Source organism: Pinus tabuliformis, chromosome 7 (assembly GCF_031772625.1).
Source record: "Pinus tabuliformis cultivar Carrire ecotype Pingquan chromosome 7, CPIR1, whole genome shotgun sequence".
NCBI classification, from domain to species: Eukaryota; Viridiplantae; Streptophyta; class Pinopsida; order Pinales; family Pinaceae; genus Pinus; species Pinus tabuliformis.
The window spans coordinates 663,732,695-663,751,990 of record NC_142293.1 but is presented as its reverse complement, the minus strand read 5'-3'; the positions used below and the strand labels follow the sequence as shown (position 1 = coordinate 663,751,990).

Sequence of the window (19,296 nt, the reverse complement as noted above, 5' to 3'; positions counted from 1 at the left end):
GCACATTGTTGATTTTTGTAACTATGGTCAATCTTCATAATGTATGTTTAAGTCATTATGAATTTGTAAAGCATAATTTAAATGCTAAAAGTCAAAAGAAAACTATTTTTGTGTCAAGTTCCATTTGGACATTCAAGGGAAAGAAATTCGAATTTTTGAAATTAAAAGTTTTGGCTCCAAATGGTTATGTCGGCCTCCTAGTCAAGTCAACCTTCTCAAATTGTCAAGTCGGCTCCAGCAAGGAACGCTCCCATTCGGCCTAAAGAAAAACTATATAAAGGGCCAATTCATTCCTCAATCAAGCCAATAAGAAGCTAGCATCTCCTAAGGTATCTTCGCGAGTATGAGCCAGAGTATGATGTATTTCTGAGGTAGCACATGGCATATTTCTGACCCAGCACATGGTATAATTTTGAGGCAGCTTATGGCATATATCTTAGGTCAGTGAAGATTATCCGAGGCATATCAAGGACAGCAAAGAGGTGCGACTAAAGCAAGCCAATGAGAGTGGAGAAAGCATGTCTAATGCAGCGTTGGATGATCATCTTGGTGAGCATACCATGACTTGACTAGGAGGAAATCATGGACCAAGGGTGACCTAGTTGTTGGCTTCGATGTGTCTCTGTTGAATTGAAGAATTCTCTATTGACAAAGGTTGTTGGGTTATTACCCATGAGGGTTTTCCCAAGATAAATCTTTGTGTTCTTTGTGCGGACTGCCTCTTTATGTTCTTATTGCCTTAAATGTTTTATGGTTGATGTCTTCTCTATAATTATTGAATGATGAAGTAATGCTTAAGAATATGAAAATGATTAAATCATCAAAAATAATTATCAGTCTATAAGACCATGTAAAAAATCAACATGTGATCAAGAGCTATGGTGAATTCTTGGAAGCCCTAGTTGGAGATCTAATGTCCAATCTTAGGAGACATAATATGTTTGATGTAAGACCTCAAAGAATAAAATATGATTTATTGAGATTACCTATGTCTGTCTATAGAGTCTTGGAACCAGATAACAAAAAACCCTCTTCCATGCCTCGATATCTCTGATATTTGAAAATCTCAAAAGTAAAGTTTCAAGTGATTTAGTCTTATCCTTCTGCTTGGAGAAGAGTTATTGTTTGCCTTTTTAAACCCTAGAAAGAAAATCCTGTGTAAATTATGAAGCCCTAACATCTCAGAACTCAAGAAAATCAAAGTGTTGTAAGGCCAAATATTATCTCAAGAGATGTGCTTTGGAATGTTTTTGTTAGACTTATCCTAAAGCATCGAACCTTGGGATCTCGTAATCTAATAGACCCGAAAAATCTCACACCAAAACCTAAAGTTTGCCTACTATTTGATAGCCTTTTTTATGACAATTTCATAATGAAAGATGCAGTGACTAGGACCAAAGAAACACAGAAATATTATACCTCAGATCATCCTTTGTGTAAGGGACAGAAAGAAGGCCAAATGACCTTTCAGGAAATCCGCTGATAATGCATTTTGTTTAGTTCAAAGGGAAGTATCATTAAAGTTGTTTTTGTCTAAGGCCAAATGACCTTGACTATGTCAAGAAGATGTTCGAGACTTTGCAACTGAAGTCAACTAAAGACATTCTTAATATGAGGTTTCCACCTTGTTAGTGAAGCTGACCTATTGTTTTCAATCAAATAGAAAATGAAGAATGCTTTTTAGAAATCAAAGGAAATGTACCAGTGAAGCTTGAATGCATTACAGGTATGTTGCTTTTGTTTGAAATCAGGTCTACATCTGTTAAAAAGGAAATGGTCTTGTATCAAAGTGTCCAAGCCTATCTTGTTCATTCAAAATGTTGTCATCAAAGGATAGTGTTTGCTTATCTAAATTAGCAAGGTAAAGATCTTGAATGATAAAAGGAACCAAGCTTTCAAAAAGGAGTTCGATCTAATGTCTCAGTTTGATCTAATATGGAAATTGGAATTTGTGCGATGTATTGAAAAGTTTGAGGCCTGAAAATGAAGTTTTTCCAACAAGGTTACAAATCCAAAGATTATCGATATAAAGTATGTTGTGAGTTTTGCATCAAATCTATTAAAGAAGTCACATGATTATCTTTGTAATAGTTCCTCAGGGCCAAAGTTCTTGAGAGGAAGAAATATCTCCTCGATACTCATCTCAAGATGAAGGCATAAAAGGAATCCCTTGGAAGAACATATGTTTGTTTCTCTCTCTCAGTGAATGAGGGACTGATGCCTCAAGTGACCAGACAAGTTGGACCTATAAGAGAAACAAATTTACCTTGGGGTCTTGGAACCACATCCCATATATCATTATGAATGATGGACTCATATTCTTCAACCATTGCATCTTTCCACACTTGAGCCTTCACAAATTCTTCAAATGTGCATGGTTCAACCTAAATAATGTTGCTCATGGCTACAACATATCCTTGGAACTGGCAAGGTTTCTTGCTTTCTCTGAAGGTTCCTCTGGGAGAAGCATGTTTATTAGCATCTTGAAGGGTCGAAGCCATAAAGGTCTCCTTTTAGCAAGAGTATCACATGGAGGAGGATCCAAAGGATCCATTCCATGGGTTCATCAACAAGATCAATTTCAGGCTCAAGATTTTCTTGTATCTCAAATGCATCATCTTGACTATCAACATTAGCAAGAGGAAGAGGAGTGTCTCTTGCCTTTCCAAGAGTTGCATCTTCATCAAATGTTACATCCCTGCTAAACTCTATATTTCTTTGTCCAAGTACATATATTTTGTAAGCTTTAGAATTTTCACAATAACCAACAAACGTACCTTTCTTACTTGAAGCTTCTAGCTTGTTCCTCTTTTCTTTTGGCACGTGGAAGTAGACAAGGTAGCCAAAGATCCTCAAGTGCCCAACCTTGGGTTTTTCACTAGAGAAGACTTCTTCAGGAGTCTTGTTGTTTAGGGCACGATGAGGAGATCTATTTTGAACATAGACTATTGTCTTAACAGCTTTTCCCCATAGAAACTTTGGTAGTTTCTGATCATGCAACATGGCTTTGACTGCTTCCATGAAAGTTCTATTCTTTCTCTCAACTACACCATTTTGTTATGGGTTATATGGTATTGTGGTCTCTTTACTGATTCCAACTTCTTTACAGAAGTCAATGAAAGCATTTGAAGTCAATGAAACCATTGTCAGATCAAAGATTTTGATTTGCTTTCCAGTTTTTTTTCTACCAAAGCTTTGTAATCTTTAAACATGTTATATGCTTGACTTTTATTTTTCAAAAAACAGATCCATATCTTGCAAGAAAAATCATCCACAAAGATTATATAATACCTATGTAACCGGATTCATCCAAACCCCCTGTCGAATCCGAATCCTGCGAATCGGATACGATTCGACAGGAATTCAAATCCCAGAACACGATTCGACGTGTCCGTAAAGGATTCGTACAAATCCCATATGGGCACATCGAATCCCGATTCTGGGATTCGAATCCCAAAAATATGACTTTTGCGGGTTAAAACATGTTGTTCTTTTTCTCATTCACCTTATTTCTCATTTCATTTTGCATAGTTTGAGGCGGTAACCCTATTTTGCTCAATTAAAAGCAACCATGCAGAAATTAAACACACACTTCAAGACTTCTGAAGACAAACTGCTCTATATCATATTTCTCCATTGGGCTATGGGGTCCTTATTCACTACGTTGATGCAAATTCAATTGATTTGCTCATGTGTAAGCAAATTTCCAATACATTTCCTACTCTAGCCAATTCAATTGATTTGCTCATGTGTAAGCAAATTTCCAATGATACCAAGTAAGCATGTGATAGCTTGACAAACCTGGTTGCATGCAGCCTTCTGAGAAACTAAAAGAACATAGTCTATGCAGAAAAATTCCATGGGCAATTGATACTTATTGCTACAAACTAATAGCAAGCTAGAAATTGTGACTTTTGGGACCCTTGAAACAGAAGACTCCATCCAAATTCCAATGGGGTCATCACACTCGCAGCGAGATGATAGTGGAGAATTTGAATTGAAGAAGATCTCCAAATAAGCTGCTACAGGATCTTGAGATAGGTCAAGAACGACGTCTTCATGAACATCAAATACCTCTGCTTTTGGTTCAAGATAACTGAATTCGAGGAAAGCAAATTCTTTACCATAATCTAACAACAATTTTTTGCTCTCAAAGATATGTTTGCATACGCTCCTCTTAATGAGAAAACTATAGTTGTCAGTGTGTTTATCTTACTATCTTGTAGTTGTAAGTTGTCTTTCATTTATGAATTATGAATCATGATTTATGTGACCAGTACCACTGACATGTATTTGAATTTTGTATGTACTATGCATGCTATAGATGAAGATCTATGTTTGAAATCAATGAATGTGTATCATTAATTAGAATTTGTGTAAGAAATATCTAATTTAATATATATATATATATAAAATAATATATAACGAATCCTATGTGTCCTGTTCCGGGGGGTCAACGTGTCTGAATCCAACACTCGAATCCCCAAATCCTACGAATCCCAAATCCCCGTGTCAAGTGACTTAGTATAATACAAGTATCCACCAAAAGAATTATAGGCATGGCATTGGTCCACATAAATCAAAATGTACAAGATGAAGCACCTCACTGGTTCTACTTTTGCACGGAGGGAATGGTCCCTTTACTTGCTTCCTGCTAGCGCACCCTTGGCAAACTCCATCATGATCAGATCTAATCTCCAACATTCCGAAAACCATCTTTCTCACTTGAGGTAATGCTTTACAGTGCAAATGAGGGAACCTTCGGTGCCAAAGTTCACTTTAATAATTGTTGTCATGGATCAATGGATGAATAGGTCTTCCATTGACTTTATACGGATCATCACATCTTGATCCTAGAGTGAAGGCATTTCTCATGTTGCATCTCATGAGCCAAGAGAGAACTTTACCATTTATGAAAGAAACTTTCATTCCTTTATCTTCTAAAGCAGAATTAGAAATAAGATTCATTTTCAAACCAGATACATACAAAACTTGTTGAAGAGATAAAGTTTTACCATGATCTAGATGGAAGGAAATAGAACTAGATCCCTTTATAGGATACGTAGAGTTGTCTCGAAGAAAGATTTTCAAATCAATCTCCCTCTCAAGCGGATTAGAAAGCATTTCTTTATAGCCAGTAAAGTGCCTTGAGGCACCACTATCAACCAACCCATTGCCACAAGAATTTGCAGGAGGACCTTTCTAAGATGGCCCAGGTTGCTCAGTCGACTGAGTTGGGACTGAATCATGATTTAGTCTCCAAATTCTATCAATCACATCACTCAAAGTGTCATCTAGATGAGTGGTCGGAGCTTCATGCGGGGGAGAAAGTGCTTCAAAAGAAGATTCCACAGATTGATCCAGTATAGGAATCCCCCCTTCAAGATGTGCAATCTAATTATCAAACCCTTGAAAATATTTTGCATGTCCGAATCTATCCAAGCGATCAAGTTGTCGCTCAACAACATTGTCAATCTTGGAAGATTCAAGAAATATCACATCTCTAGATATTATAAACTTCTTGTTCACTTCATCATAGAGACAGTATGCTTTGGAGGTATTTGAATACCCCAAGAAGATACACTTGCGACTCCTTACACTGAGTTTGTTTCTTTGTTCCTTAGGTATCAAAGCATAACAGGTGGAACCAAAAACCCTGAGATGCCTCACCAAAGGAATGTGGCCATAGCACATTTTATAGGAAATCTTGTTTTTGATAGCATTGGATGGACACCTATTCTTTATATACACAGCACATAGAACTGCATCAACCCAAAACATAAGTTTAACATTTTTGAAAAACATCATGGAACGTACCATATTTATTATTGTCATGTTCATTCTTTCAGCTACTTCGTTCTGTTGGGGATTATAAGGCACAGTTATTTGATGTTTGATCCCATGCTGGCGAAAATAGTTTTCAAATTCATTTCAAGTGTATTATTTTCCATTATCAGTGTGAATAGAGGCAATATGAGATTTCATGAAAGTTCTTGAATGTTTCAAAAGCATCAAATTTGTTCTTCAATAAATAAACCCAACATTCTGGTGTAGTCATCAATAAATCATCATATGCAGGCCATTGGGCCACATAAATTTGAATGAATGAGTTCAAGTTTTCTATGTGCTTGCAATGAGAATCGTGAAAAGATTGTTTGTTGTGCTTTCCTAAGATACAAGCATCACATTGCTTAAGTTTCCTACGAATTGTAGGCAAACCAGTAACGCCATTTTTCTTCAACATATGAAGGTTGTCATAATTCAAGTGTCCAAATCTAGCATGCCATAAAAGACTTGATGGAAATGTACCTTCATCATAATGAGAACTATATGAGAAGTTTTGTGCACGAGCAGAGGTTCCTTGCAACTTCAGAAGTATTTCTTCTTCTATCCCCATCATGACAAGTGAGCGATCTGATTCTTTTCTGACCTCAACTTTGCCATCAAACATATGAATGGAGTGTCTTGTTGGCGAATGTGGATGAAAGACAGCAAGTTTCTCCTCAGCTCCTGGAGATATAGAACATCATGCAGAATAAAGTCTAGAAGACCAAGCAGTTTGAGCCTGATAGTGACATGCCCTGATGGCTTGAGTTTTGACTTGTCTGCAAAGTATATTGCTCTATCAACATTGTCAGTAAATTCTTCAAAAAAATCATTTCTAAAAGTCATGTTGCAAGTTGCTCCTAAATCAAGCAACCAATCATTTTTCCATAAAGCAAGTGAAGCATTGCATAAGTCTTCAGTTACTCCAATGTTGCAATGTTCAAGAACATAGTGAGCGGATTTAGGTGCTTTACCTTTCCCTTTGTCATTGGTTTTACCTTTGCCTTCATTTCTTTCCTACTCAATTCGGTCCCAAGGAAACTTACATGTGGATGCATCATGTCCATCTCTATTGCATCATATGCAATGAAGATCAGACTTTTCTCCTTGGAACTCTCTTCCCCCCTGCCTCTAAAACTCCTCCTTCCTCTTCCTCTTCGGCCACCTCTTCCTCTAGAAGAATCTTGTGCATGATTCTTCTTTCTATGTGCATGACACACAACTTCTTGAGAACACTGAGGAGTTGTCTTCTTCCCAAAAGTCTTCTCTCTCTCAGTAAACTTTTTCTCAAGGGAGTTAAAGGTAATCTCCTTAAGGTTTCCACTTGCTTGCAATGACTCAAGATAATGTAAATAGGTTGGATACAGTGTCTTGACATAAGTGAGAGGAATATCTATTGTTGGAATTTCTAAGTCTAACTGGTTAGAATCCCTTCATGTACTTTCTGATTTATTCCTACCTACTTGTTTTGTTAATTAACAAGTTATTTACCATGTAAATACTAAGAATAAATACAAGTACATGCTCAACACATTACAGATCATCAACTGAAGGAAACAAAACAAGCACACAAGTGACACCGTTGTTTTTGGACCAATGTCCCCGAAAAAACCCAACGCGAGAAAACCGGTGCAGCTATCTGAGGGTTTTATTGTTATGCAGTTTCTGAATACAATCTAGGTGCCAAAACCGGCTCACCCAACAAAGAATAATCTCGACAGTAGTACCTCTCCTTTGGAGACAGATGCTTCGGCTGAAACCCCGGATAAACACTCTGGCAGCTCCTCAGCTCCAATCTTCCCCACGAAAAACCCTAGTGTCAGCCTCTTTTACCCTCTGCGTCAGCTTTCCTGATAGTTCCGGTTGTTCTCGGGAGTTCTGGCTTCTGCTCTCTGCGTCAGCTTTCTTGGCTGTTCTAGCTTTTACCCTCTGCATCGACTTTCTCGACAGTTCTGGTTGTTCCCGACTGTTCCGACTTCTGCCCTTTGCGTCAGCTTTCGCAGCTGTTCCGACAGTTCCCGACAATTCCAGTTGTTCCCAGCAGTTCCGGCTTCTGCCCTCTGCGTCAGCTTTCCCGACTATTGCGTTGGTCCTCTCAGCACTATCTTTGCCTCTCTGATTTTGTATTCACTACCCCTCAACTGCAACTCTGATCACTCTCTCGACTTCCTTAGCAAACCCTGCCCCAAAAAGTCTAAATCTTGATCAACTCAGTGTGTTCTCCAAGTGACCCTCAAGCCTCCTCTTATACTTTTCTCGTTGACAAATCAATGGCCGAGATTAAGTCCCTAATCAACGCCTAAGATTAGATTTGGCTTGATCCATGACTTTTGGACCATTCTAACACAGTTTTATATTAATTCACATTAATATTTTATTTTCCCTAAGTTTAGACTTAGGGACTCCATTAAAAATATTAATTATTTTAATATATCCCAAATTGTTTAGAATCTTCCCAAACCCTTTCTGGGTATTGGAGATCTCATGTGCCTTAGCCTCTCCACCAAATTTCGTGGCTAGAGCACATCTGATGCTACCCAAATCGACACTCCCTCTTATCAAGAACTGTGCTCTAGCAATACTCCTCACTAAGCATCACTCTGATCATCCGGCATCGGTCCCTGTGCGGATGCTAGGCCTACTGCCCACCATCCTCTGCATTGTTGCATCTTATACTGCTACCCATGGCCATGCCACTGCCACTGTTGCATCCGTACTGCAACTCCCTCTACATCCGTGCTGCTGCCCATGGCCCTGCCACTGCCACTGCTGCATCTGCAATGCAACCTCTCTCATCATGTTGCATCGTGTTGCCCATAGCACTACCACTACTAATTGTTGCACTGCAACCCAGTTATTGAGAAGTAAGTAACTGATCTCCCAACTCTGACATCTCCGTCAGGCTAGAAGCACTCCTGATGTTGAAGCTCCCTCTGTCACTGACAAGTGCTCCCTCTCTGACCTTTGCGTTGCTGCAACAACTCTGTGCATCTCGCACCGTTGCACACCTCTCAGTGCCATCCTGCACCGGTGCAACACTCTCGTGCTTCTCGCACTGTTGCAGCCTGCTAGCCTCGCACTGTTCTGGGAATCCTGCACTGTATCTCCCTTTGTCGCTCCATCCGCATCTGTCTCTACTGACATTGCCAGTACTGCTACTCCTCTTTGGGGCTCCCGTAGCAAGGTATAATCCAAGAGGTTGGGTACCTCAAAGATCCTACCCCTCATCGCATGTAGTCCTCCTGACTACAACTCGATGTCTCCCCACTTCTTCTCAAGTGGCACATGAGCACTCATGGCACACAGAACAGACAGGATCCTGGCCTTCTAGATGACAAAGTTGGACACCCCGTCCAACCTATCATGATCCCTCTGCCCGTTCATGGCCATCCCTCTGCTCTTCTCTGTCGACTCCTCCAAGTCTCTCTACTTCCCACCTGGAAGTTCGCAATTCGACTCCCGCTGAGTCTACTTCCCTTCTGGAAGTTCTTTGTTTCACTCCTGCTGAGTCTACTTCCCAGCTGGAAGTTCTCTGTTCGACTCCTGCTGAGTCTACTTCCCGTCTGGAAGTTCTCTGTTTGACTCCTACTAAATCTACTTCCCGTCTAGAAGTTCTCTGTTCGACTCCTGTTGAGTCTACTCCTGCCTGGAAGTTCTTGGTTCGACTCCTGCTAAGTCTCTCTACTTCCCATCTGGCAGTTTTCTGTTCGACTCCTCTGAGTCTCTCTACTTCTCGTCTGGAAGTTCTCTTCTAGACTCCCTCTGAGTCCCGATTTCCCTCCTGGAAATCCTTCTGCCAACCGCCAATTTGCCCCTCTCCGATCGTTTGTGCAACTGCACCACTGATCTGGATTCCTTGGCTAGAAATCCGCCTCGGTAGAACTCCCTCCCCTTGGTCTTGCCCTGTTAGGTATTGTTTTGACTACAGTACCCCACCAACTTCACTCTGCAACTTACCCACAACCTCCTATACCCCAGCAACTGAAGGATTGAGCCACTTGGCTCTGCGCAATCCCGGCATCGGCAAATCAGCTCCCCCAGCCAACTGCGTCAGCCCTCCTGGCCTCTGCGTGAGCCTGATTCTGCCTCCCTTAGCCTCTGTGCTATCTTTCTCTGGCCCAGAATGATGATGCAGTCCCTCTGTGTCACTCCTTCCTTTGTCGCCTTCTGCAAGGATCAGCTTTGTCACTCGAGACAGTTGATTTCTACTGTTGATGTCCTCAGTTCTCCTGTGATCTGCAACCACGCTCTGATACCATGTTGGAATTTCTAATTCTAACCCGTTAGAAACCCTTCATGTACTTTCTGATTTATTCATACCCACTTGTTCTGTTAATTAACAAGTTATTTACCATGTAAATACTGGAAATAAATACAAGTACATGCTCAACACATTACAGATCATCAACTGAAGGAAACAAAACAAGCACACAAGCGACAATGTTGTTTTTGGACCACTGTCCCCGGAAAAACCCAATGCGGGAAAACCAGTGCAGCTATCTGAGGGTTTTCTTATTATGCAGTTTCTGAATACAATTTGGGTGCCAAAACCGGCTCACCCAACAGAGAATAATCTCGGCAGTAGTATCTCTCCTTCAGAGATAGATGCTCCAGCTGAAACCCGGATAAACACTCTAGCAGCTCCTCAACTCCAATCTGCCCCACGAAAAACCCCAGTGTCAGCCTCTAGGGACTGCATCGACCTCTTCTGCCCTCTACGTCAGCTTTCCTGGCAGTTCCCAGCAGTTCCGGCTTCTACCCTCTGCGTCAGCTTTCTCGATTGTTTCAACAGTTCCAGCTGTTCCCGGCAGTTCCGGCTTCTACCCTCTACATCAGCTTTCCCGGCTATCCCGACAGTTTCGGCTTCTGCCCTCTGCGTCAGCTTTCCCCGCTGTTGCGCTGATCCTCCCAGCGCTATCTCTACCGCTCTGCTTTTGTATTCACTACCCCTCAGCGGCAACTCTGATCACTCTCTCGACTTCCTCGACAAACCCTGCCCCAGAAAGTCGAAATCTTAATCAACTCAGTGTGTTCTCCAAATGACCCTCAAGCCTCCTCTTATACTTTTCTCGTTGACAAATAAACGACCAAGATTAAGTCCCTAATCAACGGCTAAGATTAGATCTGGCTTGATCCATGACTTTTGGATCATTCTAACACAGTTTTATATTAATTCACATTAATAGTTTATTTTCCCTAAGTTTAGACTTAGGGACTCCATTAAAAATATTAATTATTTTATTATCTCCCAAACTGTTTAGAATCTGCCCAAACCCTTTCTGGGTATTGGAGATCTCATATGCCTTAGCCTCTCCACCAAATTTCGCGGCTAGAGCACATCCGATGCTACCCCAAATCAACATCTACCTCAACACTAGTGGCTTTTATATCATGCATAATGGATCTTACTTCTAATGCTAAGTCAAAGGAGTCATCACTTTTCAATTCAAGACTGAACAACTTAATCATCAATTGAACAACGTCAAGTTCAGAGTGTGAGTCATACAATTCCTTCAATTTCGTTAAAGCTTCAAAGGCATTTGAAAATGGCGAAATATGGCGACTCACCTCTTCATTTACTGATGCTGCAATCAAGGCATAGGCTTTGTTGTTCTTATTTTCCCAAATGGAAATCTCCTTATCTGAAGTGGGATTTGCAGGTGCATTATCTCCTCCTCCTCCTTCACAAACACCTCTCCACAACTCATTGAACATGAGAGTGTGTTTTATCTTCCTTAACCATTCAAGATAGTTCTCTTTTCCAGAGAGGACTACTCAAACATTTGATATCAGAGAATGCCTTTTAAAATTTGTGTATTGTGTAAAAAAAATGTACTCAGCTTGCAATATATTGTGAAAAAAATGCACTTTTGTTGGTAATTTGTGTAAAAAAATGCACTCTGATATATATATATATAAGAGAAAGATATTACTTGGGGGAGGATTATATGGGGGAGGTGGTATATGGGGAAGGGCGTATATGGGGAGGTGTTATATGGCGGAGTTATATTATAGAGCGGGGTTATGACTGTCGAGGTTATATGTTATATAGCCGGGAGGTGGTTTGCAGCGTTAACTTCAATGCAACACGATAACTGTGATACCATTCAATGTATGGGGGGGTGGTATGGTACCATGCAAGGAGGAGGTGGTTTACGGGGCCAGGAGTCAAGGGAGGTGTTACCAGCAGAGGAAATTCGAATTTTTTAAATTAAAAGTTTTGGCTCCAAATGGTTATGTTAGCCTCCTCCTAGTCAAGTCGGCTCCAGCAAAGGACGCATGGATTTGGCCTAAAGAAAAACTATATAAAGGGCCAATACGTTCCTCCATCAAGCCAACAAGGAGCTAGCATCTGCTGAGGTATCTTTGCAAGTATGAGGCAGAGTATGACGTATTTCTGAGGTAGCACATGGCATATCTCTGAGGTAGCACATGGTATAATTCTGACGGAACATATGCCATATATCTGAGGCCAGTGAAGATTATCTGAGGCATATCAAGAACAGCAAATAGGTGTGACTGAAGCAAGCCAGTGAAAGTGGAGAAAGCATGTCTCAGGCAGATCCAGATGATCATCTTGATGAGCAGACCATGACTTGACAAGGAGGAACCATGGACAAAGAATTCTCTATTGACAAAGGTTGATGGGTTTTTCCCCATGAGGGTTTTCCCAAGGTAAATCTTTGTGTTCTTTGTGTGGACTGCCTCTTTATATTCTTATTGTCCTAAATGTTTTATGGTTGATGTCTTCTGTATAATTATTGAATTATGAAGTAATACTTAAGAATATGAAATGGATGAAATCATCACAAATAACATCAGAATATAAGACCACGTAAAAATCAACACGTCCCCTATGTCGGGCCGACATGATTTCTATGAGGGCCGACTTGACATTGTGAGGATACAAAAATTAAATTTCAACAATTGAAATTCTCTTTCTTGAAGCCAACATGAAGAACATGTCTTGTATTTGTCATTACATAAATTTGAAAGGCTAAAAATCAATTATCAAAACTGACCATAGCTACAAAATTCAACTGAATTTTCTAAAAGATGCAGTAGAAACTAATCTTCTAATCTCATAATTACTACCTAATGATCTTCAAACAATTTATGTCATGCCACGGATATTATTGAGCAATTATACACAGAAAATTTCAACAGTAAATGCAGTAGAAACGATAAAGATCATAAAGAAACAGCCATGCACAACAGAGAGTATTTTTACCCTCAGAAACACAAACTTGGGAGAAAACCTAGCAACTTTTCTTAGGAGAAATTATTCTTCAGGAAGGTTTACAAATCAATAATTTGTCTAGAAATCAGTGCCAATACCCAAATCAAAATACCAGACAAATCTTGTCAAACTCAACCAAGTCAAGGCTGATCAAACTGTCCAAAATAGTCAGAAGTCAATGCTGGTCAAATTGCCCAACTCTGTGGTCAAACCAGCCTGATCACCTGCAGTCAGCTCTGCAGTCAAATTCGGCCTCCTGCAGCTCGGTCAGCTATGGTCAAACTCAGCCCAAAACAGAGTTCCTGCAGCTCAGCCAAATGTGGTCAAACTGCCATCCTGCAACTCAGTCAAACACCAATCAACTCGGCCTCTCTGTCACATGTGCAGCTTCTCTAGAAGAGAGAAGATGTGATGAATGAATTTAGCAAAATCTGATTGAGCAGAATATTGGCCTGTGTTGACTGTGCTAAGGTGGCATGGTGACGATGTGGCTCAAAAGCGTGATGATGCTGAGGTGGACGCAAGGTGGCATCCATCATGGAGATGACATGGATAGCAGATGTTCCAAATCTGAAATACAAAAATTCAACTTTTTGTTGAAATGGGACTTTTTGATTTTCTAGATTATCCAGAGGAATGACTCATTCATCGTAACAAAAATCCAGAAATCTGGAAGTTCATTTAATAGGCATTTTTGGAAACATCCGAATTCAAATCCGGATGTTTGACTTATTGACTAAGTTCCAATACTTGGATTTGGAATCTAGAAGATTGGAACAAGCAGCTAGGGAGGTAAATAAAAGCCCTAGATCTGTATATGACCTGGCACGCAAACGTGTCCAGCTCAATGACATGGTGCATTCTGTTGATGACACATGGGCAGCACGGACACTAACATGGCACAAATGGCAAATATTCCAAGGACCATAGCTTTGTGTCTCAAGTTCGGAATTTGATGAAACTTATATTGTTGGAAAGCTCTCGACAAGAAGAAGACAATGGTGACCTCAGAAAGAGGCTTGAGATGGCTACCTGATGTCCATAAACCTTGGGGGTTGGGCATCTACACCCCATACCCTCAAAGAAGCTTAGAGGGACTAGGTGCATTATAAAGCCCTTTTGGTTCTCTTGCTTGTATTGATATCATTGTACTCAACAGTCCCATTGACCTACTTTTGTCGTCATTTGTTGGACATTAATGTAATTATCTTATCTTAAATTTGTAACAACCAAACATACTACAATGTTTTTGGCTGTTTTACAATGTGACGTGGTTAATGTACATTGGTTACAGAAGCAAAAAATGTATACAAGACAGAGATTATCAAGGATTTGCGTCAAAATCCTCTCCATAAAACAATAATACAAAAGTTGAAGACAGTGCCCAAAAACATGGAACTTTTCCGCCTTATCTGGAACAAGACCTCAATTATTACCTTTTGCATGTGATGTCTCTGCAGAATAAATTTTTAAAGCTTTAGCCTTCTCCAAACATATTTCAGCATCTCGCCAATGAGAGAGACCAGAATATAGACGAGCCAAATCTTGCCAAACTCCAACTTCAAGAACCCTTTCACCTTCAACCTGCAATGACAGAAAACAGATCATAGTTAATTTAACAATGCAATCATATAATGACAGCTCCCAAGTCATTCGAGTTGCAAAGTATGACCCAAACATTCGAAAATTACTCAAAATATGCAAAATAATAAAATAAGTGAAGATATAATATGAATTATTATTGACAAATGTGATAATAACTACATAATGACATATGGTTTTTACACATAAGAGAGGAACAGAGATAACTTCAGATAATGATCTAGAAGAGTAGAAAGACTAACTATAAATTAGAGTTGATAAACCCAAAAGACATGAAGCTTTAGAAAATACTACTTGTATCCCAATTAAGAAAAAATAATTATTATTGACATAACTGTGATAATAAGTAAATAGTAAGCTTGGGTAGCACTCAGCACTCAGCAATCCTACAGGCTAGGACCTGACATACATGGCTTTTAAACAAAAAGAGGAACAAAAATAACTTCAAATAGTAATTTATAAGAAGAGAAGAAAATCTAATGACAACCTACCTAGAGTTGCCAAGCCCCAAAGACATTAACGTTTTGAAAACACGAGTTATCTCCTAATTATGCTTTAATTAGTTTTTATTTAAGTTACTCAAGTAGTTACTTATACTTGACTGACATCAGTAGGTCGTGACTTCATTTCTACTTGATAAAAGTAGGACATATTATAAGTTTCCAGAATTGGTTAGAAATATACATTGTACTGGTATTATTTTTTTCACCACTCAACACAACTATCAGAAGAAAAACACAAGCCACTTGAGCAAAATATATCTTATAGCTAGGGGGCACAACACATGCAGTCTTGGCAGGTACAACAAGTAACCTGAAACTCACAGAGTGAAAACAATTCAACATTCTGAGTCTTCTGAATGAAAAATTACCTGATCTTGATTTCTTAACACAGAATAAAATTTCTCATGAGAACACCCATCTATGGAGTAAGAATCTCGAAAGGTGTCTAAATAGAGAAATTCCATAAACAATAAAACAAGTAGCCACAAAACGGATCACCAGATCTGTAGTGACTTACATCCAAATGTTGAAGCTGAGAATGTATCATCAAAAGCACATTAAAAAGCAAGCCTCTGGCTGCTATATTTTTCCTCCAAAATCTATAAAAAGGTCTCTGCTTCCTTCATTCATCACCTAATATGTATTTACATTGGTGCAAAAACATTCTAGGATGGGTATGCGGATATTATAAATAGTGAAGAGATAAACAAAGTCAAAACAATATAAAAACATTATAGGATCTGTCCAGCAAAACAAGAGACTGAAAGAAGTGCATCAATTATGTCAAATATAATGAAAATGAACAGATAACCAATTGGGAAAAAAAAAGAGTTAGCAAATCCACAGAACCAACTTCAGCTAACAATAAAGGGCTTCAAAAGGATTTTTGAAAAGGTACACAATGCAGGGGTCAGGTAGAGAAATGCATATAATGGATGAATTTTATATAGGAAAACAACCACACTAATGTTTATGCATCATGTTCAACATCACCCTAACCTTAACAATGATTGCATTTTCTAAATCGCCAAACAAACGGAAAGAGAAATAGGAAGAGTTTGATCTCACCATTGCATTTTTTCTATCAGAACTTCATATCCTTTAATGTTGCACGCTCACCTTTATTTATTGAGATGTGTCGAGCTCTAACTCAAGGGGCTCCATCAGGGTATGTGCTTCCTGGGTCAGAGAAGCTTAAAACCACATTGTTGATGAAGGCAAAGGAAGAGGTGGACAAAATGCTTGAGCCTATTAAATCAGCATGGCCAACATCTGGGGTTAGCATTGTTTCTGATGGATGGATAGATCCAGCATGGCACCCACTCATTAACTTCATGGTGTCTTCCTTGAATGGTCAAGTTTTCTTGAAATCAGCGGATGCACTTGGACAATACAAGGATGCACAATATATGGGTGAGTTGTTTATTAAAGTTATTGAAAATGTAGGTGTTGATTTATGTGCAAATCATTACAGATAATTCACCTGTTTGCAAGGCTACTGGCATGATTGTGCAAGCTAAATATCCACAAGTATTTTAGACACCTTGCATTGTCCATTCTTTGAATTTAGCACTTAAATCTATTGCTTCTAATGTGCTTTGGATTGGAAGCATTATTGAGGATGCATGACATATCCGCAACTTTGTACAAAATCATACAAATGCCCTCACTATCTACAAGGAGTACACCAATTTGTCATTGTTGAAGATTGCGGATACACAGTTTGCCTCTTCAGTCATCATGTTGAAGAGGTTGTGGGAGTTAAAGACCGCTCTTGGGGCCATGGTTATTTCAGCGTTTTGGTCTTTTTGGAGAAAGACAGATCAAGCGGCCTCAAAAAGAGTGAAGAACACAGTGTTAGATGATGCTTGGTGGGAGAGGGTAGATCTACTTATTGAGATCATGGACCCTATCATTTCTTTTCTTCGATTTGCAGATACAGACCAACCCACCCTAGAAGAGGTTTATGAGGGATGGGATTCCATGATTGAGTCTGTGAGGAGCATTATTTTACAGAGTGAGTGCCCCGAGTATGAGACATCATTAGAGGCCTTCTTCACCACCATACAGGGTATTCTTGTCAGTAGATGGGACAAGAATTGCACACCTTTATATCGTTTGGCTCACTCATTGAACCCAAAATAATATAGCCACGATTGACTGAATGGTGGACCTTCTTGCAGATTCTCTCCTCACATGGATGGGGAAATTTCACAGGGGAAGAAAGATGCATTGAGGCGGGATTTTCAGGATAGAGCATCCCTTGATGAGGTCTAAGAAGCCCTATTCTTGGTGGGCAACTCATGGGGCAACAAGCCCTCCTCTACATCAGTTAGCCATGAGGCTCCTCTCTAAGGTGACTTCATCCTCTTGTTGCGAGAGGAATTGGAGCACATATAAGAATTTGTATGGTGTCAAGAAGAGAAAGCTTGAGCAGTCCAGGGCAGAGACAATGGTGTATGTGCACACCAACCTTCATCTTATTTACAAGAAAAGGGATGAGTGGTTGAAGGAAAAGGAAAAGATGTGGGATGTCTTTCCTGATGATATGGGTTTGAACTTTGGATAGCAGCGTTGAGTTGGCATTGGCCAACTTGGATCTTAATGAGCCAGTGTTAGAGCCTGTAACTTTTGATAATGGTGATACTATAGAGGAGTCATCCTCCACACTAGCAGATGCAGAGATGACATATGATACAGAGGAGGAGGATGCAGCAGAGGAAAGCAGTGGTTACCATGATGATGAGTACAGTGATGTTGATTTTGATGATGAGGATTGATGACTCATGAGCTACCTACTGCCGTGAGGCTTGTAGTTGTTTTGTAATTGCTATTTCTATTTGCCATTGGCATTGCTACTACCTATGTAACACATTTTAATTTTCATGACTTAATGAGAAAACTATAGTATCTTGTCTTTCTCCTATTGGATCATTGATGAATATGTATTATGTCACAATTATATTTGTGTTATGTAAAAATTATTTAATTTTAGTTTAATTAGACGAAAGGGCATGATCATATCCCAAAAGTGTGCCCATGGCAGTATATAAGCCAGGGACCCTCACTGTAAACAATCATTCATTTTATTAATAAAATATTTACTCATTCTATTTATTCGGAAGTTTGTTATTTCATCTGGTATCAGAGGTCAAATCCTCCCACCTATGTAAATTCATTCATCCATCCCACTCCTCCCTCACATGATCAACACTTTCCACTGCATTACACCCTCGTTCCCTACGCACCAATCCCTTGTCATAGTCTGCAGTGCTCCACGCCGCTGTGACCACCTCCCCATTCGGCATCAACCCCACGTTTCGCTGTGATAACCTACACCTGCGTCGACCCTCTGTTGTATCTGGCACCATCACGTCTGCATCGCGTCCATATACACTGTCGTGTCGCTGCCCCGACTCCGGGTGTGCTTCCCGCACCGCATCCATCCGCCCATCCGCTGTTCGTCTGCTATCCATCCGCTCATCATGCCGCTGCCTTCGTCCGCTATACGCTAACCTCTACCGCCGCAACACCGTGGTCCCTGCTCCTCTGCAGTGATATCCGCTCGAAGGGTCGAACGATCAAACTGAACGTGACCATTCCGGGTGGATGTGACTGTCCGCATACGATATATATAATATATATAGTATATAATATAATTATATATATAAGTTATATATAATACATAACTTTAATTTAATTATAAGTTATAAGTTATATATAACGTTAATTTAATTAAAAGAACGAAAAAAAAAAAACAACAACAACAACAACTTATGTCATATAATTAAAAAATAAAAAAATTAAAAAATAAAAATAAAAATAAAAATTTAAGCTGGCAGAGAAATTTACACCCCCGCAAACTCATTCCATGTCAATGTCAATGGCCGATTTCAATAAAAGATTGATTGAATTGGAGACTAGGATTACTAGCCACTCGGATGATGTTAATAAAAAATTCACTAATTTCGAGAATAAGTTTAATGGGCATTCTAACGATATCAAGAGGTTTCAGGACATGACAAATCGAATAGAACTACAAATGGGGCAGAACCATAGCCAAACCGACATAAATCAAAAACAGACCTTGGCATTGTTGAACCACTTGTGTAGAAAGCATGATAT

At 39.6% G+C, this 19,296-nt stretch overlaps 1 protein-coding gene across 1 annotated transcript in view; it reads right to left on the bottom strand.

Annotated features, from left to right (window-relative positions):
* The window catches only part of LOC149249193 (protein NPG1-like), a 176,896-nt gene that overhangs the window by 14,463 nt on the left and 143,137 nt on the right, over window positions 1–19,296 (bottom strand). Inside the window, 1 exon segment of the mRNA XM_089458647.1 lies at window positions 14,503–14,650. Coding sequence (XP_089314773.1) covers window positions 14,503–14,650 — 148 coding nt within the window.